The sequence below is a fragment of the Acomys minous genome (assembly GCF_964271855.1).
Source record: "Acomys minous genome assembly, chromosome: 3".
NCBI lineage: Eukaryota > Metazoa > Chordata > Mammalia > Rodentia > Muridae > Acomys > Acomys minous.
The window spans coordinates 57,114,436-57,142,178 of record NC_140485.1 but is presented as its reverse complement, the minus strand read 5'-3'; the positions used below and the strand labels follow the sequence as shown (position 1 = coordinate 57,142,178).

The 27,743-nt window shown below is 53.4% G+C and overlaps 1 protein-coding gene across 13 annotated transcripts in view; it reads right to left on the bottom strand.

The window, feature by feature from the left end:
- The window catches only part of KCNQ2 (potassium voltage-gated channel subfamily Q member 2), a 59,490-nt gene that overhangs the window by 15,075 nt on the left and 16,672 nt on the right, over positions 1-27,743 (bottom strand). For 5 of the 13 annotated variants that reach the window (XM_084775010.1, XM_084775005.1, XM_084775013.1 and 2 more), the window contains exons 2-11: positions 23,883-23,973; positions 22,889-23,015; positions 22,394-22,569; positions 21,393-21,518; positions 18,929-19,039; positions 18,329-18,424; positions 14,373-14,467; positions 13,048-13,077; positions 9,819-9,887; positions 6,239-6,268 (exon numbers count right to left, since the gene is read on the bottom strand). In XM_084775010.1, coding sequence (XP_084631136.1) covers positions 6,239-6,268; positions 9,819-9,887; positions 13,048-13,077; positions 14,373-14,467; positions 18,329-18,424; positions 18,929-19,039; positions 21,393-21,518; positions 22,394-22,569; positions 22,889-23,015; positions 23,883-23,973 — 951 coding nt within the window. Of the gene's footprint in view, positions 1-1,605; positions 1,660-6,238; positions 6,269-9,818; positions 9,888-13,047; positions 13,078-14,372; positions 14,468-18,328; positions 18,425-18,928; positions 19,040-21,392; positions 21,519-22,393; positions 22,570-22,888; positions 23,016-23,882; positions 23,974-27,743 lie in introns of all 13 variants that reach the window. The other 8 variants (XM_084775011.1, XM_084775006.1, XM_084775012.1 and 5 more) reach the window with 3 other exon arrangements.

The window sequence follows — 27,743 nt, the reverse complement described above, 5'->3', positions numbered from 1 at the left end:
GGACTCTAGCCCTACAGCAGGCTGCTGCCCACAGCAGGAATTCAGCAGCCAGGAAAGGGACCCCCACCCCCGACACACACACACTTTCAGTCTTAGTTATTTTGTCTCCAACTCTGCACCACACTGTCCCTTCCTCTGAAGGAGGCTGTGACGGAGAAAGGGACAAAGTGGATTTCCATTGCCAGACACTCAGTCTCCACACAGATTTCCACATCTCTAGGGCCTGGTTGGAGGCCAGGAGCTTAAGGGACTGCCTCTCACCTCCCAAGCCACCAAGCCAAGATCAAAGCAAACATCAGATAGGAAGCTCTCCAGAACCTTCCCCCGAAAGCCCCAGCAAGAGAGCCAGCCCATGAGCAGAACTACCCCGTATGGTGAGGGACATGACACCAGCCAGGAGTCAGCTCAGGAAGACTCTGGGAAGCAAGCAACCCCCAGCCTTTCTCTTCCTGTCCAGAGGGAAATTCAAAAGAAAACCAGCCCTTGTCTTAGTCAGTGCATGGGCTCAGCAATGCAGGGAGCCGGCATCCATAGAGAAATGCCCAGCCTGTGCCTGGATTGAGGATGCCCAAGGGACAGTCCACAGGAACACAGAGGGAGGGCAAGGTGGACTCCGGCTGAGCTCCTGCAGGCCCGTCCTTCCCAGCCCTCTGGTCTTCAAGCAGCCTGACCGTAGCCCTAAAGGTTCAACGTGTGGCCAGAAGCACCTGGTCACATACACTGTGGGCAAGCGAGGCAGCTTCAGCCAGGGCCTGAGCAGGCTGCCTCCCAGGGCAGTCCAGACACCCAGCTCCCTGTCTGCAGCTGCAGCAGTCTCCCCACAAGCACCCACCTCCAGCGCACAGAGCCAGCAGAGAGGCCTGTGGGGTGGGGAGGTGGCCCTCAAGCCCCTCTCCCAGTGGAGGAGGACACGGAGCATGCACAGGTGCAAATGCACAGCATGCTGCTCAGCACAGCTGGCCACATGCACATGATGGGGGGGGGGTCCCCCATGCGGGGGCCACCACAGCTGCCTGAATATGGCTGGGTTGCACCAGCCAGGAAAGGGACAGGCATGGGAGGGCAACCAGGAGGCAGGGGCCCCAGAGCAAGCAGGACAGATGCCTTCACATATGGACAACAGACAGAGGGATGGGGACGGGAAAGGTGTGGTCAAGGTGCAAAGGGTTAGGAGGCTTTTTCACCACCCCGTTTCCAGTCTTCCCTAAACCAGGCCTGCAAGTCAGAAGGGGGAGACATGGCCTCTGGCTTTTGGGGTGCTCTCAAGAGCCCAGAACACAGCGAGTTGCCTCCCTCAGTGAGGTGCCGGCTAAGGGTCGGTCCTTAATGCCTAGTAGAGGTACCAGAGTGGCCGGCCCTAGAGGAAATGTTCCCTGAAGGATATTACACTGTTTCTACAGCAACAACCCTGGCCAGCCAGCCCCCTGCTCTGGCAGGAGGGGGTTCCGTCTAGAGTCAGAGGCCAAGCGCCCAGCTCTGCCCCGTGCTTAGGCATCAGGGGACTCAGAGCTGGGTGGGCACTGTGCCGGCTCATCCTGAACCTCTAGTAAGCAGGGCGGGCAGGAGCGTGCAGCGTGGTCAGTCCGTGCGAGCATTGCGTGGTACCTAGAGTGTCCGGGGCAGCATCCACACAGGCACCCTCGGCACGGTCTGCCTTTACTGGAAATGAGGAGAGCATAGTTAGTCCCGGGGGCGGCAACAGGACCCGAACAGAGAGCAGGTAACCGAGGCACTGTGACCACCCAGGGAGTTCAGGCTCACAGCCCCCCCAGCCGCAGTGTTTGCGTCTGAGCAGGGACAGAGAGAAAGGGGCACGCGCAAAAGTCTTCTGCTGCCTGGGAAAGAAAATGGCTCTCTATTTTTGGAGAAAAATAATCCCTGTGTTTTTCCTCCAAAAATATCTTTTCCTTCCAAAGCCAGAGTGTGGGTTCATGTTTTAAGAGATGTATTATTATTTTTTTTTGCTCTATTCATGCCAACAAAAATAATAGTAATACATGAACCAAGATGTTGCAGGAGGCCAGATGTGGATGGAGATAGTCTGGGAGGTGAACCGCTGCAAAGCATGCGCCTTTTAGGGAGGGAAAAATGTGCAGTTTAGCTTTACAAACCCATTGGCAAGCGGCGAGGTTTTGCCACACCAGCCTGTGGCTCTGTCAGCAGTGGGCTTTGATTTACTCAGGAGGCAATGGCCGCCTCCAATTAGAAGGAAACTTAACAGGAGAGGCTTGGGGACATGCCATACTTAGAAACACTGATCATGTACATTGATCTGGAGTTCTATGAGTCCACCTTCTTGCCATGCCCTGTGCTAACAGAACTCCAAAGAGGAGCTCAGAAAAATCCCAGCACATATGGACCCTTTCTGAGAATGCCCCCAAACTCTTGAGATTCGTATTTGAACATGCAGCGTCTTTTAAGTTGGAAAAAAAAAAGGAAGGAAGAAAGGAAGGAAGGAAGAAAAAAAGAAAGAGGCAGCAGACCTCTGAGGTCAGCCTGGTCTACAGAGGGAGTTTCAGGATAGCCAGGTCTATGCATAGAAACCCTGTCTTTTAAAAAAGAGAAAAAAATTACAAAAACATTTTCCCCCCCCCGGCAGACCTTCCCTCTTCCCGAGTAGTTACAACAGCATTTCACAAACATTGTCCCAGAGGAAGCCAACATACAGGACCATCTCAAATCACAAACAAAGAAACCTCAGGAAGAAAAGTGTCCAGCAGTCCATTTTCCATTACACACTTATTCAAACACTGCCCCTCTCTGTTATGTGTCACTGATGCACGTACTTTCCCACTGAGGTACAAAGGACACAGGCCACTAACTGGCATAAACAGAAATTAGAATTGGAGCTGGGTTTCCGGAGAGTGCTCTGTTAACCAGATAGTCCCCAAAGTGTTCATGCAGGACTCTGAGCACCAAGAAGACTTCTGCCCAAGCATCCACATAGGTTTGGCAATTCTAGGTAGACAAGCAGCGTTGGGCAGACACCCTGAGACGTGGGACAGAGCTGGGCTCTTGCTGCTGGTTCACCACAGATGCTGTCATCAGCACCATTCACCATGATTAGATCCCAGGGCTAAACAGCCTGCTAAGCAGGTGAGCACCTGCTCCTCGGCCCCTGGCCCCCATGTCCATCCTGGGAACAACAGACAGAGGTAGTCCATCCGCAACACCTCTGACAAGTGTCCCTTCTGCTCCCCAGCTCTACAGCTTCTTGAGAAGGCAGAGCATGAGGTCTCAAAGGAAACCATGTTGTCCAGTGTGGTAGCCAACGCTGAGACTCAGGAATGAATACCAGCTGTGTCCGTTTTAATGAATGTCACATGTGGGCTTATCATGCTTGTCTGGGAAAACATGGCTCGGGAGCCTGACAAGATCTGGGGAAGAACCTTCCTGGATTGGTGGGCGCTCAAGGACCTCCAATTTGGGCTGCTGTGACACTGTGCATTTCCCCCGACCCCATTTTTTCTGCCCCAATCAGCAACGTGAAGCAAATGGTTGGCCAATTTCAATCCCAGGCAGATGCCAACTGGCCAGCCCATGAGGACGCCAAACCCAGTGGGGGACAGACATGCCCACAGACGCTGGCTAAGGCCAGACAAGGCAGACGGGCACTAAAACACACAGACACCTCCATCTGTGAAAAAGACTAGACCCATATGGACAAGAAGGGCAAAGCCAGGGCTAGGGGTTCCTGTAGGGGGAGAGTAGGAGACAATGAGGAAGAGACAAGGCCACGACGGAGTCACAGCAACTGCAGTCACAAACAACACTGGTACAGCACAGGCCTGAGCTCCCATCTGCCCTGGTTCCTCCGACCCAGATGTCTACAGTGTTCCCAGCCTTGTCATGTAGGTGTCCTCAGGAACAACCACCCGATGCACCTGCGTCCTGAGTCACAAGACACGGGGAAGGTACCTGTAGGCGGCTGAGGGAGAGGCCCTGGCTTCACACCACCCACCTGCTCAGGGAAGTCCTGCCAGGCAAAGTGCAGGGCTGTGTCCAGAGCCAGGCAGAAGCATGGCCGCTGACTCCTCCTAGACTGGCTGAGTCCAAGGACAGCAAGACTCTGGGGAGCCAGACAAGGGCCCCGGGGACAGGCTCACCTCACTACTTGTCACTTAAGTAGCCATTTTCTGCACACTTCCTGTGTTCTTGGTGCTAAAGGTGTGATACGGCTGCTCCTGGCAGAGGGCAGAGATACCACCCCACCCTCCATTACCCGGCCAGCAGGCATACATCCCAATGAAGGAGCAGCGGCCTTCATTGACAGAAACTGTTCCTCGCTCCCTCAGCACTCAATTCTCCAGGTGCCCCAGCTTCCTTGAGGATCCCAGTGTCCGTGCAAAGGCCTTGCACACCCTTCCCAGGGATGGCATATGTGTTGCCTCAACTGGGCATTTTGAGAGCAAGGGCGTCCTGGAAGGAGGACTGGGTTGCTGGGCGCTGGCCCTCAGGGAAGGGTGTGGAGGCACAGGCAGGCAGGGGCCACTGACACGCAGGGAAGACAGAGGAGTGGCAGGGTGGAGAGCAGGGGAGCCACGGAACATACCGGAGAGCCAGGGGCGGGGGGTGGGGGGGCTCCCGTGGGTCCTCACCTTGAATCCTGCTTTCAGGGTCAGCACCTCATCCCAAAAGACAGAGCAGACGAGAAAGGGGCCCAAGAAGGGCAGTGACAGTGATTAAAAGCACTTGGGGGCAGCAAGATTTTCCAGATGGGGGGCAGAAGAGGAAGAGAGAGAAAGAGAGAGGCTGAGACGAGCACCGCGCGCGCGCAGGGAGTGCTAAAGCTATGGCGACAAGCGCAAGGAACTGCTGGAGGCCAGAAGCCTCCTGGGCAACTCGTCCCCAATCGGGGTGTTGTCAGGGTACTGTGGAGACAGACAGGAAGCCTCCAGAGCCATCGCCATCAGGGAAACTCGATCCACCTCGGGCACAGCCCTGGTGTCCACAACCCAGTGACTCCCAGCCCCGAGGTCATTGGAAACAGAGCTAAGAGAGGGACAGACCAGAACAGCCCTGATGGATCATGCGGAGTTGGGGTGGGTACCCGTGGGCACAGCAAGGCTGCCATCCCCTCGTGTTTTACCCACACCAAGGCCAGGTGAGGCTAGCTCTCTTACCTCCATTTGTCAACACCCAAGACTACACTAGACGGCCTGTCTCTCTCCAGTTAGTTTTCTTAGTGACCAGGGTTACCCATCATTGGCTGTCCCTTTAAGTGGTTTGGGAAGCCTTGCCAGTCTGCAATTCAGGGCACCACCAATAAAAATCTCCTTTTGTGTGATAAAAGGGGAGGACTCTGTCTTTTTCCAATGGATAGAGGACAGGTTCGGCCTAACTCCATCCTTCCTCGCACAGGAGCAGTTTTTATATATTCTAGGTCATCCTGCGATCCAGGGTGGGCACAACTAGGCAGGCAGGTCCCCTTCTGAGACCTAAAGTCTATGAGCCATATTCACACCTGCACCTTGTGCACAGGTCACTGGTGGGAGGGGCACACTCAGCCTCAAGGCCTCGGTCGGACACCCAGGCAGATGCACACTGAACGCAAGACCTTAGAGATGGTCTCTCTTGGCTTATAAGTGCTAGTACAACACAGTCTGTTTCCATCTTTCCTCTGCCAAGCCGAATTGACAGTGGGACCCTATCTAACCAGCCTGCGCAAATGGAACCTTGAAGGCCGGCAGGGACCAGGAGAGGGAGCAGAGAGGCAGGAATATCCCTGGAGAGGGGATAGGGCACCTCAGCCTTCTCAGGAGGACTCTGGCTCTCTCCCACCCCCAGGGGCTATCAGGAGAGCAAGGCTCCTCTTCTCCTCTTCCAGCATCTGGCCCTGTACTCTCCTCCCAACTAGAGTGCTGAAAGGGGCTCGAGCTGGGGCTACAGATTCTGGCAACATACCTGCAGGGCATATAGGAATCTCAGCCTCAGAGCTCCCCCCCCCCTCCCTGTGGGGCTGCACCATGGGCAGGGTTGGGGAGAGGTAATCCCAAGAAACCACACACACCCCGCCCCCGCCCCCATGTTCTGCCCAAATCCCTGTGAGGATGCTGTAGCTGAGCAGTGACCCTGAGTGTGCCAGGACACACACTCACCTGCTGCACACAGAAGCACACCCAGGGCCCCATGGTAAATCCCGCCCCATGACACGTGGTGTACGCACAGGGAGCAAGGCAAGATGGGCACAGCACACACACACACACACACAGGGCAGCTGGAGGCAAGAGGGACTGACCTTGGTGATGGCTCTGGTTGTGGCTCCTTCCTTCAAACAGAGGAAAAAAGAGTTAGGAGTTACCCCTGTGGCAGCCCCGTGGCACATACAGTGGCCCAGGAAAGGGGGCCTCCCTCGGCCCCCTCTAGGATTCCCCCCTGGCCTCAGACCTGACACCTAGCCTCAGGTTGGGTTGTACATAATGGGACCTGGTGCAGAGAGCCGTCCTCCCAGAATACCTCTCCTCTTGATGAGGTACTACCAAGGCTCAGAGGAAGAACAAGCCTCCCAAGGGAACTGTGACCCTCTAACCCAGAGGGCCCTTTTATTGGATATTAATGAATGCTAATTTCAACACAGCCATACCAGTATAATTAATAAAGTTTCCCCCAAGAAAATGTAGCTGAAGAAAGCTCTTGACTTAATGGAATTTCCCTCCTTCTGTGCAGTTTTTCAGTGGTAGCAAGAATCAGCCAAGGACTTTGCCACCGCGCACGGTCAGTGCTTGCTTCAAGGCCAGCAGTCACTCCCAGGCTGCCGAGTAATTTTTGGCCATTATCTGTTTCATCGGTGTTGGTTCCTCCTAGTGGGAAGAATTTGATGGTGGCTGAATCTTATTTAGCTGAGAAGGGACATTGAGGAGTGACCCCCAGGAGGGCAGTGCCAAGTCAAGGGCTTTTTTTCAGGGACCAAGAAAGGAAATTTCGAGTGTCCAGCTGTGTCTAGATGCAGCTGGGGGCTGGTAGGGTGGGAGATTTCCTTTCTTGGTTCTGGAGGCCACAAATCCAAAGTTGGGGTGTGTGTAGTCACTCCTCCAATGGGCAAGGGAGATGTCTAACTCTTGCAGCTTCGGGGCTTCCATATCATTGGCTAATAGCTTATCCTCATGTACAACCCGGCATCCTGGGTCTCCTCTCCTCACCTCTATGCAGACAGTAACGTAGGTACTGAAGCTGTCAACTCACAGCCTGTGCAAGGGCCTTTTTCTAGATTAAGGTCATATTCACAGGCATCATGTGAGAGTCAGTGCGCATGCACCCACATTCGTGTGCATCTGAGGTCTAGAACAAGCCACCCATCCCCAAATTCCTTACGTTTCAACCTACTGCAACATCAACTCTGTGTCAAAAAGCACTTAATTGTCTTGTAAGCCATGAGCCTCTGGTGTGGTTGTCGTGGAGGGAAAGCCTTCTGCACGCAGGTTTGAGTATTAAAAGCAAACCATTCACTTAGTTTCTGGGATGGCAAGACAAGCAGAGGGTGACAGCTCCTCTCAAAATGGACAAGTTGATAAAGGGGGGTCCCTGGCTACCAAAGTTTGAAACTCAAAAGGTGAATTCAAGCTTTAGTCAAGCTTTAGTCAAGCTTTAGTCACAACTGACCCTGGCTCTGTTAATCTCTCTACTTCTCCTGTGCTGAGAGCAGTACGCGTGGCCATAAGTGACTCTACTAACGCCCCTCCTGCTTGTAACAACCTATAATATTGCCTTTATTTCATGTGTTCCTGTCCTTTTCGTCCCATGTTAGCAGAGTGTCTGCTGCCCAGAACTTTGTGGTACCCTGAGGAGCCACAAAAGTAGCTATTATAGCCAGGAGGGTCGTCTGTATAATCCTGATGTGACCCAAGGTAGGTGAGATGGCACCAGTCAGCAGAGTATTATGTGGCACACTGCAGTGACCCACAGTTGGATTCACTGGTAGGGAGAGTCCTCTGTAGGACCCTGAAGAGGCTCAGGATGAAAGGCTTTCATCAGGAGAGCCCTCTGTGTGACCGGGAGGTAGTCCAAGAATGGATCCCATTAGACGTGAGCATCCTATTGAGGGCCTGAGGTAGCTGAGGAGTGGATGTCAATCTATAGAACAGCCCTTTGTACAGATTCCCTGGATAAGCACCTTCATTCCCGACTTTCATCAAGATGATTGATGGGACCAGAGTCGCACACCTACTTCCTGTCGGCAGCCTGTACTCCCTAGCTGAGCAGCCTCTCCCTAAGGTGCTTCTCGTCAGGCGTAGCCCTTTGCTGTCCGGAAAGGTTGAGAATGCCCCAAATCTCTAATTTCAAGTCTCTCTCTCATAGGGGCTCCTCAACTTGTTTTTCTTCTGAGATTTGACAATAAACATCAAGGAGAAATTAGGTTGTACTCTTCATAGTTGTTAGGGAACCTCCTCCAGGGGCTGAACAGCCAAACCAACCTCTTATGACTTTGCTTCTGCCCAACATGGGAACACAACTCAGGCAAGCCTGTGATTCTCGACCACAGGTACCGCCTTTCCTCATTTTCAGTAGCATGTTCTCTGCTGACTTCCTTTTGAATGGTGCCAGAAGCACATTCAGTATCAATTTCCACTTAGCTTGGGTATGAAGCATCTTCTCCAATGTATCCTGTGCTGAGGTCTTGGTCCCCACATGAGGTCATTATTGAGAAGTGATTGAGCCAATCTCATCCCTGAGTTCATAATGAATAAGCTATTAGCAGGTACATGGACTGTAGAGAGAAAGAGAGATTGGTAGAGTGTGCCTTGGGTGGACAGTTTTCACCCATTGCATCCTTCTGCCGTGATGTTTCTGTCTTGCCAGATGCTACAATCAACGGAACGAACCAACCATAAACTGAAACCTCACATCTTGGGAGACCTCCTGGAGCATCTTTTAACATCCACAGGTCCGTTAATCATCCCTTCAAGGTAGTGTCGGTTTGCTCTATTATGTACTTCAAACCTTTTCCGGGCCCAATCGTGCAACATGAAACCCACTGTCACACTTTGGGGTGTTGGTTACAACAGCACCCTATTTTAATAGGCTCCAAATCTGCATTGTCTTCAGTAACAGGCATCATACTCAGGCTGTATGAACCCACAAAAGTTACTCTCTCACAGTCCTGGAGTGAAACACCAGAAGTCAAGGTGTCACCGGGTTGCACTCCCTCCACAAACTCAGAGGAGGATCCCCTTCGCCGCCAAGTGGCGTTAGACTTGTGGCTGTATCACTACAGCTGTCTCCTGGGTCTTCATGTAGCTTCTTCCCTGTGAGCTTCTCCAGAATGCTTTCTTCTCGTGTGGACATTATAACTGGATTCAGGATCCCCTCGGGAGATCCAGGTGTAGAGCGGCTTGCTGGAGGCCATGCTGGCAGGAAGCTCCCACACATATTTAGGGACAGGCCTACCGTCATCCTACTGTCACCTTCCCACTGCCACCTTCTGAAGGCACTTCAGCTACAGGAGGTTGCTTAGGGCTCTAGCCCTCGTCTCTACTTCTGTAAAGCCCTTCTCACACTCGTCACTGCTCCAAACACCGCGAGTCACATTTCTGTAACTGAACTGTAACCTCAACAATTACGGTGAGCCGCCTAACACTGAGAGATGCAGTACGGAGGACACTAGTTTCCGACCACCTTAAGCGCGAGCCAGGAGTGGAGCCGGGTGATCCTTTATCAAAGGCCACTCCTTACCCTGCCCACCTTAGGATCCTCAATCCCGTCAGCAGAAGCCATAGAAACCAGTAGCCAAGCAACCCGCAGGGTCACTGGCCAAGGAGCCTCCCACAATGCCTGCCCACCCTGTAGTCCAGCCTCAGCGTAGGAGGAGACCCTGTGCTGACCTGAAGGTGAGTCCAGATTTGCTCTTGAGATTCCTCAGCAGCTCCAGCTGGTTCAGAGGCGGGATGAGTCTGCGGCAAGAGAAGGAGAGGTGAGTAAACCTAGGCGCTGTAAGAGCTGAGCGCCAGCTCTGCACACCCACATCTACTCCATCCACGGGAGCGAGCGGCAGACAGCAGAGCTCTCCCAAGCTCCAGGGCTGTCCTCTCTCTTTCGTGTTGTTCCTGTGTGTGGGGGGGCTTCAAGCACAGGAAATGGTCAGGGCCCCATCATGGACGGCAGGCCACGAGGGCTCAGGCCTGCAGCACCAAATAGATCAGATCAAGAAGGCACAGTTCAGTAGGAAGATCTCTCCTCCTCTCTACTTCCCACCCCAGAAAAAATTCAGGGAACTGCAAACACAGCACCCTAACATAACATATTTAAGGTCTCAGGCCCTTAGGCCCCTTTGCAGAGCTTTTTTTTTTTCCTCAAAAGCTGGAATGGTGAGGGGGAGGGTCATAGAAAAGGGGCAAAGAGAAGCTCACTTCCAGGTGTACGGGATGACTAGCTTGGACATCCGGTCGGGGGAGAGGGGTGGGAGAATCCAGCTCTCATTAGGCCCTGATGCCCTGCGAACCCTCAGCATGTAAGCTGACTCTGTTCCTCTCCCTGACCTGGCCACACACCCCTGGTAGCCCCATGCCTGGCTTCTGTGTGCCTGCCCTGGCGTTTGGTCAGTCCATTGCCACAGACAGTCTCAGGGGAGGTTTGCTCCTATGTGGAAGGTGAACCCCTTTTCCACAGAGGAGTAAGAATCTCTTCGTCCCATCCCACTTTCAGCCTTATGCTTCCAGTTTCCTCCTGGCAAATGCCTGTTCTGTGAAATCTCCACCTCATTTTAGGATAAACACAACAGTCCTCTGCCCTTGTGACCCCAGGCCCCGCCACTCTTACTCCAAGTCTGACCCTACCTGCCCCAGGACAGCCTCCTCACTCGGCAGATCCTCTTGACACTCTTTGAGCACTGGCCTCCTGGAGTCCACTCCACCCCAGGCTCCTCGGGACCCCACCCCCTTGTCCTGGTCTTTCATTTTTGACCCCTCAACTAAACAGCACAGAGCTTGGGTTCTTTTTTTTAAAGATTTCTTTATTTATTATCTATACAATATCCTGCCTGCAAGCCAGAAGAGGGCACCAGATCTCATTATAGATGGTTGTGAGCCGCCATGTGGTTGCTGGGAATTGAACTCATGACCTTTGGAGGAGCAGTCGGTGCTCTTAACCTCTGAGCCATCTCTCCAGCCCCAGAGCTTGGGTTCTTATGCTTGGGTTCCTATGGCAGTCAGCCACCTCCTAGGCCAGCATTGGCAGCCCTCCCTCCTGCTGGAAATGTCCTGTGTCTTCCTCCTTCCTCTCCTTACCTCACCTGGACTCTCAATACTCTGCCACCAACCCACTAGATCTTTCAGATGTGCCCAGCAGCCTTGCTATTTTCCTACTAAAACATTTAATGGCTCCCCACCACCTCCAAAACAGAAGGGCCAGTTGAGTTCACTGGCAAACTTGCTCTTCACCCCAGTCAGGAGAGACCCACCCTACACCCCTGGGCCGCTGCTGCCTCTGGCTGTCTTCTCCTTATCTCTCCTTTTATCCCCATTGGTTGCACAGGTTCTGGCAAGAGTAGCTACAATTGAGGCCTCCTTGCTTCACAGCCACAGCCCCAGAGCCGGACCTAGAGAGGCTCTGAAACGCTGGTTAAAAAACAAAACCCCCAAAAACCAAGAGTCCCATGAGCTTCTCTCTCTCTCCCCTTTTCTGCCTCCCCTCCCCCATACCATTTACTGTCCTTGACAAGACAGCATGAGTCGGGAGCCTAGTGTCATTATGGCCTCCCCTCTACTCTTTCACCCAGCCCTGGGGCCTGGAGCAGGGTCTCTGGCAGAGCCCTCTGTCTTAGAGTCCCATAGTCACCATCACCACAAAAGCCCAGGTTAGACACATGTAAAACCAGCCCTCCCAGCCACACTGGACGCATGCCCAGGACACACAAAGCAGCCACCAGGGTCAGACACATGGAGTGGGGCCGTGCACATAGCTGGTCACCCCTGAGCAGTCACAGAGGATTGGAGGAAGGGACAACCCCAAGAAAGGATGGGCTAATCTGAGAATGCTGCTGTCTGACTCTCTGTCGGGACAACTCCAGCCACACAGGCTGGGGGTTGTGGTGGGGGCATCTTCTCTCTGGATATGGTGCTGGCTGGGAAGGATGGGCTGAAGAGGGGAGAAGCAGGACAGGACTAGACACAGGTCTTCCACCTGCTAGGGGACTGGGAGCCCCAGGAGAGCAGGGGCATTAGCTGCTATCTCTACAACTACCTGTGCCTCTGGGGTCTGGGAGGAAGATGTCCAAGGGCCTAGGCCAGTCCCTACAAAAGCCAGGAGACAGGTCACAGCTCCAGAGAAAGGAGCTATAGTTGCTGCTGAACTTGGTCAGGAGGGACTGACCCACTTTGTAGGTCTGTGCTGGAACGGGGTCTTCCTCTAGCACAGGTCCCACCCAAGCAGGGTGGGGGTGGCTCCCCTTGTACACATGGGGTACAATTTCCTGAGTATCACAGCTGCCTGCACAGGAGCAAAGAATCTGTTTCCTACTTCCCAAATCGGCCCTAAACACAGCAAGAGGGAGCCACCACTCAGGATAAATGACTCTGTTCCCTGGGCCTTTGTGCTTTCTCCCTTGTGGTAATAAAGGACCCTGGGGTTGTGGGGAGACTCAGACGCTGAGAGGGGGGACCCCAGGGCAAGATTCTATTCTTGGATGTGCTCCTGGTCCCTGGCTAGACACAGACCCTCAGAAACATTGCGAGCCTTATGACTGCCGCTCTGCTCCTAAGTGGGGTGGGGTAGAGGCGGGAAGGGGGGTGGGGAGGGGGGGAACCACAGCTGTAAAACAAGGCAGGAAGCAGGCCAAGGAACAAGACGCACCGAGGGCAGGGGATCCAGCAACAGGAAGGCAGCAGCTACGGAAGCAGGGAGGCGCGTGTGCTCACACTGCCCCCAGAAGGGCTGCAGGCTAACACAGGGAATCCAGCCAGGAAAGGGCCACCGGGTGACAGGGTCTGACGATGTTAGCATGAGGACTATAGGACAGGTGCTCTAGGATGGGATATGAGTCTAGAGGGTTTGCCCCACCCCGAACTCAGACAGACGAGAGCTACACACACATCTTCCATACCATGCATGTCCTACCTGGAGGCCCCATAGGTTTGAGTTTGTGAGCTTTCAAGGGTTTCACACACACACAAAGGGAAAAGAACCAAAAAAAAATATTTTTTTTTAAAAGAACGGGATAAGAAAAAGAAAATGAAACAAAAGTTGAGGGAAGTAGGGGGAAACAACAGGATAAAGAAAATTAGGCCGTGGCTCAGTCTTGTCCCAATGCCCTGCAAGGAGCACGGAGCTTGTTGGGGCAGGGCCGGGTAGGAATCAGGGCTCCAGAGAAGCCTGGGGGAATGCTAAGGGAGCAATGGTGAGGCTATCTTTGTCCTAGGCGATGCCCTGCTGAGCCTGACACAGGCAGAGCGGTCTATGGTCTGACCATTGCTGGTTGTCAGACTGATGAAGATGCTCCGCAGCCCAGGAGTCTCGGCAGAGCTCTGCGGCTGTGGTAGCTCGGATAGTCAGAGCCAGATGGGATGGCACGCTCTGACTCAGGTAATAAAGAGACAGCACCCAGGGGGCTCTGACCTACAGCGTCGGGCCTCACACCTTCATCTGAGCTCAAACTTTGTGCATACAATTCCCAAGCCAGTGATGCCACCTGCCTTCTGAGCAATGGCCTGCAGGCCAGCTCGCACTGTCCCCTGCTGGCCCCGAGAAGGGCACTTCCTGGCTTTTTCCTGTTATCCAGATTCTCCTGGGATGTCCTGTGTTCTGCTTTGCTGAGGATGCCAGGAGCCCTCTTGACCATATGATGACTTTCCTAGCTCTAGATGCTCACTGTAGTCACGGTCATCCCCTACCCACACATGCTCACGTGCGTGCGTGCGCGCGCACACACACACACACATGCACACACGCACACACATGCACACACGCATGCACACACTCACGTACATGCATACATGTACACACACACGCACACGCATACATGCACGCACACATGCGAGTGCACGCATGCCACACCTGCCCTGGCCTTTGCTTGAGAATATAGTCACAACTATACTTCTTAAGTCTTGGGCTGCTAGAGGTCTCTGGCATTGCAGCCTCTCACACTAAGGCCATCACTCATTTCTTGGGACAGCTTGGACTGGGGATCACAACACAGTGTTACCCAAAAGAGGAGTGAAAAGCAAAGGATGGGTACAAGAATAAGAAATAAAAGCCACAATACTGTAAAACAAAGAACAAAATCAATATTGTGAAATAAACCACGCATAATCCTTTGTGGAAAAATACATACACTTGAGAAAAAAAAAAAAGAAAGAAATACAAATCAATGGGGTTTAAAGAACAAATGGGAATTAAAAAGCAAACCACCATGCAAGGTGGTGAGGCTGGGCCTGGCGCGGTACCTGTACATGGGGACGGTGACTGTGCGCTCGTAGTACTGCCACGTGGAGTGCAGGTCCGTGCGCGACAGGTTAGTGGCATAGAATCTCCAGGCCGACTGCAGCGGAAAGAGATGAGATTGCTGGGGCAGGGCCGAGGCTACCCCTCTCCGGGGACTTCATCCACGGAGAACTATAGCCCCCATGCCTATCCTCACCCCGGCAGGGCCGAGGCTACCCCTCTCCGGGGACCTCATCCACGGAGAACCGCAGCTCCCGTGCCTGTCTTCACTCCAGCAGGGCCGAGGCTACCCCTCTCCGGGGACCTCATCCACGGAGAACCGCAGCTCCCGTGCCTGTCTTCACTCCAGCAGGGCCGAGGCTACCCCTCTCCGGGGACCTCATCCACGGAGAACCGCAGCTCCCGTGCCTGTCTTCACTCCAGCAGGGCCGAGGCTACCCCTCTCCGGGGACCTCATCCACAGAGAACCGCAGCCCCTGTGCCTATCCTCACCCAGGCAGGGCCGAGGCTACCCCTCTGCAGGGACCTCACCCACGGAGAACCGTAGGCCCCGTGCCTGTCCTCACGTCACAGCCTCAGTTTAGCCTTCTGGGACAAACATGATGCCTGCGGAAGCTGGGGGGTGGGGGGGCCTGATGTGGGAGATAACTCTGCGTCTCGCAGCGAGCCGTGGTGTCTTTCTTGGCATCGAGTGGGTGATTTCATTGCCCTCTCCACCCAGGCAAGTCTTAACCCCAACCCCATGAACCTGGGAAGGGGAGCAAGGCGAGGACAAGGCTCCCTCTCCAGGCTCAGCAGGCTACTTTCCATCCCACATACCTATATTTGGTACGTTCAACATAATCCACACCACATCGAGTCTACCGCTTTGACTCCTTGAATTAAAGCGCACATAGCATGGCGTGACACAGCCACTCTCTATCCACAGCTTCTCAACCTTAGAGAGGCATGGATGCTTTGCTTCCGGCCCCGACAGCTTCACTCAGTCAGTCTCCATGGAGTTGACTGTTTTGGAGATTTCCTGTCCATGGAATCTCATGATTACATGGTCTACCTGTTAGGCTCTTACATGGAGGAAGTGAGCTTCTTACCTTCTGTGTCCGAGGAACACTTGGCTGTACAGACACGGCACATACATTCTGATTGTTTACCAGTGAGCATGGCTAGCCCATGATTTGGCTGTTATGTACAGAGCACTATACACACAGAGGATTTTGGCTGGACACCTGTTGTGGCTTCTAACAAAGGAGTGAACATATGTGTCACATTACATGTGTCACTTTCTTTTCTGTTTTTCCCCCTTTCTTCTGGTGCCAAGGGTAGAATCCGGAGCCCTGAACATGGGAGACACATGCTCTGCCGCTGAGCCAGTTCTGACTATAGCCTTCTGAGTGGTGGCCCAGTGGGATGTGACGGTCCTGTGTCACCAAGTTCTTACTAACACTTACTTTCTGTCTTAAAAATTTTAAGCATTCCAAGGAGCGTGAAGTGGCATCTCATGGTTTAGTCTTCATTTCTCTAGTGGCATAGTATCTTTTCCCATGCCCATGGCAAGTTGTCTCTCTTCTTGAAAAAAAAAAGTATCTATTCAAGCCCCTTGCACCAGAGCCCTCTGGGTATGCCCTTTTGTGTTTGAGCTATTGGGGTTCTTTATATATTCTGGGTATTAAGCTCACTTCCAAGCTTTTCTCCCACTCTATGGGTTGTCTTTTTCACTCTGAAATGTCCTTTGAGGCACACGTTTTGATGCTCTCTAATTTTTCTTTTGTTACACATATAAAGGATAAAAACAATAAAGCTTGCTTACTTCTAAAGAATTTAATCGTTTTTAACATTTCTGGGCTAGCTTCAAACTCAAGAGCTTCTCACTTTGGCCTCCAGAGTTCTGGGATTACAAGTCAGCGCCACAAGGCCTAGTCAAGTGTCTATCATATAGAACTTCAGCAGCTGAGGCAAGAGGGTCACTTGAGTCTGAGGCCAGCCCGGGTGACGGAGACCCCGTTACAAGCAAGCAAACAATAACAACAAAACAGGTCTCCAGTTGTCCCATGCCATGTGCTGAAACAGTTCTCATTAGACAACTCGGTGCCCTCGTCTGACTCAGGTGACACTCGGGCTTAACTGTTCTCCTGGTATACCCGTCCCCGCGTGAGAACTGTGCTGTTTGATTACTGCAACTTGTAATAAATTTACAATCCCCACAATTGGTTCTTCCTGCTTCCATGCTGTCCTGGGCACCCAGAGTCCACTATAATCCCGGAGACACCTTAGTATTAGTTTTTCCATTTCTTTGAAGGGGGGTGGGGGGGTGGGGAGGTGGGGGGCCTGGGGGGGGCGGGGATTGGACTTAAGACAAGTACACTGAACCTACATTCCAATGTTGGGAGTAACATTTTTAAGGAGATTAAATCTCCCAGCCCATGAGCATGGGATGCCTTTCTCCTCACTTTGGTCTCCACGAATCCTTCAATAACACCAAGGACTATGTGAGGTCCAGGATGGCCATGCTGACTTCTACAGGACACAGATGCTTTGAGGGCACAGAAGGCCTGGTTCCTCCTCTGAGACTCCCACCCCCACCCCCACCCCCACCCCACCCTGCTCCCTCCAAGCATTTTTCTATTTGGGAGCCAGAATCATACTCAGGTGATAAGCCGCTTGAAAAATTAGTCCTTCTACCCCTGTGCCTATCTGAGGGCTACTGGGGTCACTGCTAACCAAAGCTTTGACGCCTCCACCCCAAACATGCAGGAAGGTCAGCTTTGCTCAGAGGAAGACGCTTTGGTCAACTGCTCTACCACAGTTGCCGTCACCTTGGGGCCATACATCATAAGTGGGCTGGAGGTGTCTGGACGCTCTGGGAACCCTATGGAAGCCCACAGTGGGGGAACCGTGCAGGCAAGACAAAGAGACGGCCCTGTCCTGATACGGAGGCACTTGTGGGAGAGGCACGGACAGCATGCTGCTACCGGTCTTTAGTGACACTTTTGGCAGATTCACAGGCTGCTGTTGGATGACTTTTGAAAGGAATATACGGGGCAGTGCTCGATTTTATGCTGTCCCATTCAACCTTTTGGCCCCATGGAACATGCAGTCACTTTCTTTTTCAAATACACACACACACACAAGTTCTTTTTTCCTATCTTGCAATTACAAAACAACAGCTGTATGTTTTGTGGTGACAGATGCTGGACCCAAGGTCGAGACTGTGAAGTCCGCATCTTTAAAACAGAAAGACAGGGGCCACATTCAGCTGGCAGGAAATCCTGGCCAAGTCCAGGTTCCACCAAGAATCTGTCTTCTGTACGTATGTTCAGATGGCCTCCACGTCCCATCTGCCCTTAAATGGTCAAACCAGCTGAGTAAGCACAGGGCAGGAGCACGGTGTCCACAGTTCACTTCAAGTGGCACGGGCATGGCTCAGGAGCCACTTGCTGCCAGACTGTCAAGCTCTCTACGCTGCACCTATCTCACAGGGCACTGGAGACAAGCTAGATGGTTCCTGGGACAGTATAACTTGAGCCAAGTACCCACTGCGGACCGGACCACCCAGCGTCACTATCATGAGTCACTAAACTGTTCTTTTTAAAAAATTATTTATTTATTACTTTTTAAAGATGTATTTATTATTATTATATATACAGTGCTCGGCCTGCATGTGTGCACCTGCAGGCTAGAAGAGGGCATCAGATCACATCATATAGATGGTTATGAGCCACCATGTGGTTGCCGGGAATTGAACTCATGACCTCTGGAAGTGCAGTCAATGCTTTTAACCTCTCCAGCCCACTAAACTGTTCTTATACTGAATACAGCCTTGTCTTCCAAACACGAGCCATGGCCTACCCACAGACAGGCCCAGTACAGCCATCACCAAATGTCGAGGTCCTGATGGGCTCCCTTGTAGGTGAAGTGGGATCAGAACAGGTGTTGGCCCCCAGCAGGGGCTAAGGCTCACCTGGATCAAACCTGCTGCAGGATTCCGCCTCTTCTCAAAGTGTTTTTGCCGGTGCTGCTCTTGGACTTTCAGGGCAAAGCCGGATCCCAGAATGCCCTGTAAGTCAATGAGGTCAGACCACATCCTGGGCCCTGGCCCCTCCTCATCCTCGCCAACAATATTTGTGTTTTGTGGATACACCTTCCTACATACTAGGAATTCCCTAGTACTTCACCACCTAGAGACCAGGCTAGGGGAACCTATGGCCAGAAGGAGGCAGTGCCCAGTGACCCCAAACAGGAGCCCTCCTAAGCTGCTCTGTCTACAAGGTAGCTGCCCTCTGCCTGCCCCGGTGCAGCAGTCAACATGCACACCCCATTCTATAAAGTAAATGAGGACCCCACTATCTAGAGTCAGTCAGGTGGGAAAGCCACAGAAGTCAACAGAGCTATATCAGGAGGCCTGGTGTGAAGACACCCGGCATGTGCCTAACTGAGGCTACAGGCATCCAAACCAAAACAGGTGGTTCTGGCTCTGTTCGCAGGTGGCCTGTGGTCGAGCCTTCCAGGGAGCCTCTGAGATCCCTAACGTCCCTAGGGCAGGAAGGGGTGCAAGACTCACGGCAGGAAGGGCGAAGAATGAGACACCAATGAGGGTGAACGTCGCTGCCAACAGCCTCCCGTTCCAGGTCTGAGGGTACTTGTCCCCGTAGCCAATGGTGGTCAGGGTGATCTAAGGGGTGGGGTGGGGGAAGGGATCTGGTCACTTGGGAGGCTGGCAATGGCCTACTACAGAGACCACAACCCCAGGCCTGATGTCCCTGCTCAGTTGTGGGACGCTCACCCAAGGAGCTCAGGGGAAGCTGGACACTGGTAGCCACTCAGGCTGGACCAACCAGGAGGCTTCACCTTCCTAAATCATCCATAATAGGGCAAAGCAAGGCCAGGGTCAGCATAGGCTGTTCTTTATTCTGAAATCCCACAAAAATTCCTTCTACACTGGAAGGGTAATCATTCCCAAGGCTCCCCTAGTTCGCACTTGAGGGGCACGCCACACAGTTTACACGTGCACGGGCACCAAGCAAGGAGAGCAGTTTCTGCCCAGGTGTAGCTCAGCGCTTGGGGATGGGAGGTGCCAGTGATCTGGTAAGTACCCACAAGTCAGAGGGCAAGAGCAAGGAAGTACCAGGATGCCAGCGTCCACAGAAGGTTGAGGAGGGTTCGGGGGTGGGGGTGGGGTGGGGGGGATAAGGAACAGTCTAGGAGAGGGTCTGACTCAGGAGGGGAGGGAGCCAGATGGCCGGTAGAAGGTGGCCAAGAAGACAGATGGGGAGTGGTTAGGGGCTGCATTTTAGGAACCAGTAGACATTTTTAAAGGCATGTATTACTTCGAAGCAATAAAGATAAAGTGTTTGCTTCATTTCTGAAAGTGAAGAAAGGTCTAGGCCCAAGAAAATTCTGAAAAGGGCGGGCTGAATCCATCTCACAGGACCCAAGCTGACTCCCTCAGCAGGGCCTGGGCATGCATGGGCAGACAGTCCAGCTGTCGTGCTCTCTGTCCATCACAGACTCTCCACTGCCACCCATCGCCCAGCCTTACACTCACTTCACTCCTCACAGCTCTGCTTCTTCCCAAAAGAACACAGGGCCCGAGGCCTGTGGCCATTACATCACAAATAGCCTGTCCTATGGCTTCATCGCAGGGGAAACTGTCTGATCCTCTGCCAGTGACTCTGCAAGCACAGCGCCTGCCCAGATCACCACCTCACAGCTTTTCAGGTGACAGTAGCCTCTGGCCTGAGCCTCCAAGGAGCCACTAGGGGATGAGGGGCTGGGAGAAACCCATTTCTGTCTTATTGGAGTGGGTTTATGGGCGGGTGTGGTCTCCAGAAAGCAAGACCAGAAACCAGGGGCCTAGGAAACCTGCCATCCATTCCCGCCCCAAGCAGAAGTGCAAGGTGTCTCTAATGGGCCCTTCTGAAAGGAGGCAACAAGAGAGGCCTTCTGGAGTGTTCTAGGCAGAGCCCATGGCAGCCTCAGGCACAATGGCTACGTGGGCAGCATTAGGTCTTGGGGAAAGCTGCAATCAGGGCCACTGTCAACAGGCTACAGACCACTTGAAAAAACTCCAGAGACTCAAGGCCCATGTTTTCCCTTTGCACTGTGTGTGCACATGCATATGTGTGTGTATGTATGTTTATATGTGTGCATGCAAATATATGTGTGTGCATGTATGTGTGCACGAGAATGTCCATGTGCACATGTGTATATGTGCATGCATGTGCACACACGTGTGTATGTTTATATGTGTGTGCACATGAGTGTGTGTATGTGTGTGCATGTTTATATGTGTGCTGTGCATGTGTATAAGTGTGTGCCTGTGCACTTGTGCATGTATATATGTGCATGTGTGTGCGTGTACACACATTTGTGTGCATGTTTATGTGTGCTTGTGCATATGGGGGCACACATATGTACGTGTGTGTATGCATGCGCATGTACCCAGCTTTTACATGGGTGCTGGAGATCCAAACTGAAATTCCCATGCTTTCATGGCAAGTACTTTACCCACTGAGCTGTCTTCACTTTGTACTCTCCCTTGACCTCACCACTCGAGTCAGGACTGACTGGAGGTGGGAGGCCAGCAGCAAGTGGCTTGGAATGCCAGCAGTGGCCTTGGGAGCGACAGGCCATAACAGTGTTTCCTTCGCCCTTACACTCCTCCAGAGTTGTGAGGGCCATTCATAGTCCTGAGCCAGGGAGCCCCAGATGACTCTCAGAGCCTTAATATTCCCTGACCCCAATCTTTCTCCCGCACTGTCCAGTGCAAAGTGGGGTTTGCAGGAAGGTAATGGGGCTGTCCCCATCACGGCTACCAACACAATAACCACAGCAACCCCAGCTGCCATCTCCATAGGCCACCGCGTCCACAGCCAGCCACCAGGTGGCCTCCGAGAGACATGCCTGTCCAGCTCAGCCCGGGAACAGGCCTCTCCTTCAGGTCCCCAGGGGCAGGCAGGGTCCACGCTTAGGACAGCAGCAGCAAGAGGGTGTGGAGGAGGAAGGGACAGTGGTCCGAGGCTTACCAGGCCCCACCAGAGAGCGTCCGCATAGGTGTCGAAGTGGTCGTTCTCGCCCTTTTCTGCCAGGTACACCAGAAACGAGGCCAGGATGAGGCAGAGGAAGCCGATGTACCAGGCAGTCACCAGCTCCTGCAAGGACAGGAGACCACATCAGCATCCCACTCAAGCCGGCCTGGACGGTGCCCAGCAGGAGAGCCCTGCCCTGAACTGTACATCTCAAGGCCTTCGGAGGATGGAGTCCCCTCCTGAGGCCAGCAAGGGACAACTGGAGTAGACAGAATAGACAGTGGTCAGGGTTGGCAGCAGGGCTTGTCCTGAATAACGGAGCGTGACTGCTGGCTGGACAGCGCAACTTCCAAAGGACTGTTTTGGACCTGGGAGCAGAGCATCCAGCAGCATGGCTGAGGAGCACGTGCCCCAGGGCCAGCAGCTGTGGTCCCAGCACTGTTTGGATACTGAGGAGCTATCCCTAAGATGGGGTGTGCAGGCCCCAATGGGTATATACTTGGTTCCCAACATTCGGGGTGTGCAGTACAGGAGGGGAGCTCAACTTCCCCAGGGCCCAGGGCCTGCCCCCACACCACCGTGGCCAACAAAAAGGGGGGCCCAAGCAGGATAGAGAGTACATACTGAGCACAGAGGCCCCATAGTACAAGCTGGCAGAAGCCAGATCTTGGCCACTCCTTCAACACAGAACGTGAACCCGCAGACAGCCCATGAGTACCCTGGTCGGCATCCACCACAAGCCACAGCTTAAACAACCCCTAGGCAGGTGATTCAGGCAGAGTATTGATTCAGGCCCTCAGAACCAGGAAGGGAAGTCAACGCTCAGCCACAGGGAGGATGGCTCAGAGTAAGAATTTAAAAACAGCTTCTGAGCACGGATGAGGAAGACAGGCAGCCATGGGATAAAGGGGGGAGGGGGCTCGTCCATCCTTTCCTGGTCCCTGCCTACATCCCACTTACAGCGGCCCGGGGCCCCAGGCTGAGCCGGGGCTGCTCACCTTGCTGTGGGCGTAGACCACCGATCCCAGGAGCTTCCAGGTGCCGCCCCTCCGGTCCATCCGGATCATCCGTAGGATTTGCAGGAACCTCAGACTCCGAAGTGCGGATGTGGCAAAGACGTTGCCCTGGGAGCCGGCAGCCAGCACAGCAATGGAGGCAACAAGCACCATGATGTCTGCGGGAGACAGGGACAGCTCACAGGGTCTCCTCCCCCAGGACACCAGGGGACCAATTGACAGCCTCATAGACATGCAAGGTCACGTGGGGCTCTGGCAAGGGTGGTTTCCAGCGCCCACCCTTCCAGGACAGACTGCCCAGCACGTTGTCCCTCCCAACACCTAGGCCCTGTCAGCCACGGGTTCCAACGCCAAGTCAGTGGTAAGAAAGAATTTCCAGAAGTCCCTACCCTCTCCCTCAGCCCACTGTGTGGCCAAGGCAGAAGCCACACTCCTGCCCGGGACCCAACTCTGGTGGCCACGCCCACCAGGCCTTACCAATCACGCAGAAGGGCTTCCTGGCAAACTTGAGCCTGCCCCTCCAGCCGCGATACCGGCAGCAGCAGCCTGCGGCCCAGATCCTCACAAAGTACTCAACACCAAACACCACGATGGTCACGATTTCCTGGGAGGTGGGAGGAACACGGATGAGGACACTACCAGACCTCAGGAGGGCTACCTTTCCACTACATGGCAGTTTCAGGACAGGGATGGATAAAGCTAGGCTCAGAGCCTAGCAATCAAGAGCTGCAGGTTTAGCGCAAGCCCCACAGGCCGCCAAGCTAGATACAGATCCTCAGAGACTTAGTGCTGTCAGCAAGTCCTGGTGACTACTAGAGGAGCCACCCTTCCCACCTCCCTTGTCAGCTGGAGTGGAAGGCTCTGGTGTTAGTGTACTGGGTGGGCACACCAAGACTAAGCTCACAGAGCTCCCAGCCATAGCAAAGGGAGAGCAAAGGGAATCCTCTAGAATTCAGGCAGCCCTGGGGCAGCGGGGCAAAGTGGGTGGAAGAGCATTCTAGTGGGATCATTCTCCTTGAAGGGCCACCTCCGTTACCAACGGCAACAGAGAGATTACAGTCCCGTTTCCATGACACCCACCCCTGCCCCATCAGAGGATTTATGTGAGTGAGCATTATAGCCTCCCATCCTTTCACCCACATCTTCTGGGGAGCACCACACACTTCCAGCGGGGGGCACCTGGGTCAGGGTGGGGAGGAAGGGTGGTGAGAGCTGCTGGATGCTGTGATGTCACGTCTAGTAGGGACTAGGAGGCTGGGAAGGAGGATGCAGTCTATACCACAAAGCCGGGAGCAAACAGCAGCTGTGGATGCAAGAAGGAACACTAACTACTCTGCAGGAGACCCTGTATACAGAAGGCCTGGCTCACTCAAACGGTCAGGGTTGAGGACAGAACCAGAGGGGTCCAGGGGTTGGGAGGCAGACTGTGCTGCAGGCCTCTCCCCATGCCCTGCCCAAGTGTGGGGCTTACCAAGATGTAGAGAGCACCCTCTGAGCTCTTCTCGTACTCCTTGATGGTGGAAAACACGGACAGTACGAGGCAGGAGAAGACTAAGAGAAACCTGCGGGAGGTGAGGGGCACACAGTCAGTCAGTGTGCGGGAGGTGAGGGGCACACAGTCAGTCAGTGTGCGGGAGGTGAGGGGCACACAGTCAGTCAGTGTGCGGGAGGTGAGGGGCACACAGTCAGTGTGCGGGAAGTGAGGGGCACAGTCAGTCAGTGCGCAGGAGGTGAGGGACACACAGTCAGTCAGTGCGCAGGAGGTGAGGAGCACACAGTCAGTGCACCAGCAGTGGTCAGCGCAGCCTGTGTCCACTACCCAGCATGCTTGGGCCTCAAACCATCACCAAGCCCTCACAGAACAGCAGGAAGAACACAGCCCGCACCCAAGACCCCGGCTGCCAACAAGTTGCCTCCCCGTCCTTGTCTGTCTGGTTTTGGCCCAGGCAGCCTCGGCTAATGCGAAAATGATAAAAAGCACCAACTCCACACTGCATAGCCCACAGAAGGTAAATAACCTTCCTTTTTCCTGGGTATGCGAGACTTCCTCCCTAGGTTCAAAGTCAGAGAACCTCTGTCCCAGCTAGATCTGGTGGTGAAGAGCTTCTTAGATCATCTTTCTGGCTTTGCCCTAGCTGCCACAGTGTCCCCACCTCTCCTTTCTTATAATTTGTAATGACTCCTATTCACCAGCCTATGCTTTCTGCTTAATTATTCCTCTCTCCTTTATTACCCGACCCTTCGTGGCCAGAATTCTCCTGCAAGATATCTGGCTCATTCGTGGCTAATGTGCCTCCTCTGACAAGCTGGGTACCTTCTCCCTTACCCCACCCAGAATGCCCTAGTCCTTTCTCAAGGGCATGCCAAGTGACCTAAGACACACTCATAGATAGCACAGCAGGAACGCTGCCTGCTGAGAAAACCACACCCACATTTTATCCTGGGAGTCTGGAGCAGCTGCAGCCAAAGTACAAGAGGAAGTCTAGGGCCAGTGACATGGTTTGGCGAGTAAAGATACTTGTTGCCAAGCTTAGGGACCTGAGTCTCCTCCCCTGGACATCTCCTTCATGTGGCACAAAGAGAAAACCAATTCCCACAAATTGTCTTCTGATCTTCATATGTGCACCATGTGTGTAAGTATGTGTGTGTGTGTGTGTGTGTGTGAGAGAGAGAGAGAGAGAGAGAGAGAGAGAGAGAGAGAGAGAAAAGAAGAAGAAGAAGAAGAAGAAGAAGAAGAAGAAGAAGAAGAAGAAGAAGAAGAAGAAGAGAAGATGTCCCCACAGGTGTACATGGGATGTGTGTATGTCAGGAGCCCACTGGCTCTTAGGCAGCTCAAGTGATATTAACATTTTTCTACAGACAACAACCTGTCACACAAGATAGGCATATCTAACATACAGTCATCAGGCCCTGTGCATGAAACATGCTTGGCCACAAGGCACCAAGAAGAACTTCATGTCCACCAGAACCACAGGAGCTCTTGCTCAAAGAGTCGCTTGTGCCTGCGCCCACCTGCCAGCAGTCCCCTGCCCCCTTCAGAAGCCAGGCGTCCATCCTCATGCCCGGCACACAGATAATGACAATAGTGATGGCTAGGACGAGAGAGCTGCCATGCTCCTACTGGGCCTTAGAGACCTCCTGTCACCATGGCCCCCACCTTTGGACAGCAGTTGGGTCCAAGGGCTCAGGTTGCCTGCTCATAAATCTCCCTCTCAGCCTACTGTGCGAAACTGACCACTGTCACCGCCTGCGATTTTCTGATACCCTCTACTGCAGGCCGAGGCATCCATGAGAACTTGCCGCTTTTCTAGTCCAGAGTTCAGGGGTGCTCATGGGTAAAAGCCTGGCTAGCCAATGCCAGCTGAGCACTCACACCCGGAACATCTGGCACTGCAGATGATGAAGCAGTTGCTGCTGAAGATCCTGCATTTGGTCTCTGCTCCTGCAGATTACAGACCTCTGACACTTCTAGGTTGTGAGTGGCTGGGTGTCAGGCAAGGTCTTGCTTCAGGCTCACCACTCACCACAACGGTGTTGTGGTTACTTTCTACCTGGCCCTGGATCCTCCCCCTTCAGACAAGCCACAATGAAGGAGGCATAAGCAGGAAAAAACAAGGAGCCAAGGACCCCGTTTAGTTGTCAGAGTAGTTGCCCAGCACACACAACTCGTTGGGTTTAGTACCCAGCAGAGCATAAGCCAGGAGTGGTGATACACACCTGTCATCCCAGCACTTGGGAGGTAGAGGCAGGAGAATTCTGAAGCCTGCAAACCTGGGCTCCACATCCTGAGAGGAAACAGCGCAGAGCACACAGGTCCAATGGCCCACTGTCTGGGTGAAAAGCCTAGGGCCACCAACCTGGCAGTCTTACACCCTCAAGGTCCAGGTTCCATATTCCCAAAGCAGAACTGGCCCATCAGGAAGGTCGCAGCAATCCAAGAAGTTCGTTGACAGAGCCTGGCGCATATCAGTGATCGATTCATGGCCATACTGTGCTGTGGGCAGTTGCCCAGCTGTCCTCCGGAGTCCGGTGGACTTGCTGCAGGTCTCGCTCATAGACACTTCCTATTTCGCTCCCCCATTTGGCAGGCTCCTGGCCCCACAGATGGCCCTGAGGCCAATCCTATCTCCACTCTCCATGATTCCAAGTACCTAAACACTAGCCGGTCTCCTGTGCTATGGTTGCCGACTAAAGTGTCCATCGCATCTGAAAACATAGCAACACCAAGACAAATGCTTGGCCAGTAGGACTACTCGCACAGTCATACTGATATATACAACTGACTTTCACGGTAAGTGGAGGACAAGAGGACTCAGCCTGGGGGCCCCAACTGACTTAGTGGTCAAAAAGGAGTACCCTGATAGGGCCAGGTGGCATCAGACAACTGAGTGGGGGGGGGGGGCAGCAGCATCTCTAGGATGAGCTAGAAACAGTGGAAACTCCCAGGAATCTATAAGGCTGAGACTCCTAGCAATAGGGCATATGGAACTTGAAACAGCCATGTCCTGTAATGAGGCAAGACTCTCAGTGGAGGGAATGGAACAACAGCCCAGCCCCCCAAACCTTAGACCTATAATTTGTCCTGCCTCAAGATGTGCAGGGTTAAAGATGGGTCAAGATTTGTGGGAAGGGCCAAGCAATGAATGACCCAGTTTGAGACCCATGGCATGAGAGAGAGCCCAGCCCTGACACTATTAATGATACTCTGCTATGCTTGCAGACAGGAGCCTAGCATAACTGTCATCAGAGAAGCTTCATCAAGCAACTGATGGAAACTGATGCAGAGACCCACAGGCAAACGTTAGGTGGAGCTTGGGTAGTTCTGTGGAAGAGGAGGAGGAAGGATTGAAGGAGCCAGAAGGGTCAAGAACACCATACACACACACACACACACACACACACACACACACACACACACACACACACAACCCTACAGAACAAACTAACCTGAGACCATTGGGGCTCACAGGGACTGAGCCATCAACCAGAGAGCATGCATAGGAGAGACCTAGGCCCTCTGCACATGGGCCGTCTCTCCTTCTGTTGCCTGGCTTTGGATCCCTTTCCCCTAACTAGGCTGCCTTGCCTAGCCTCAACTTGATATGCCAAGGCAGGCTGATATCCATGGGATGCCTCCCTTTTCTGAGGAGAAGAGGGGTGGGGTGGGGGTGGTGACAGGGAGGGACTGGGAGGAGAGGAGGGAAAAGAAGCTGCAGTGATCAGGAAAGAAAGACAATGTCTCCATCACCCAACACCAGCCTCACCAACACCTCACCAGGACTTGGCTGCCCTATTCTCAAAATACCAGGTACCAGGACACCCACATAGGCCA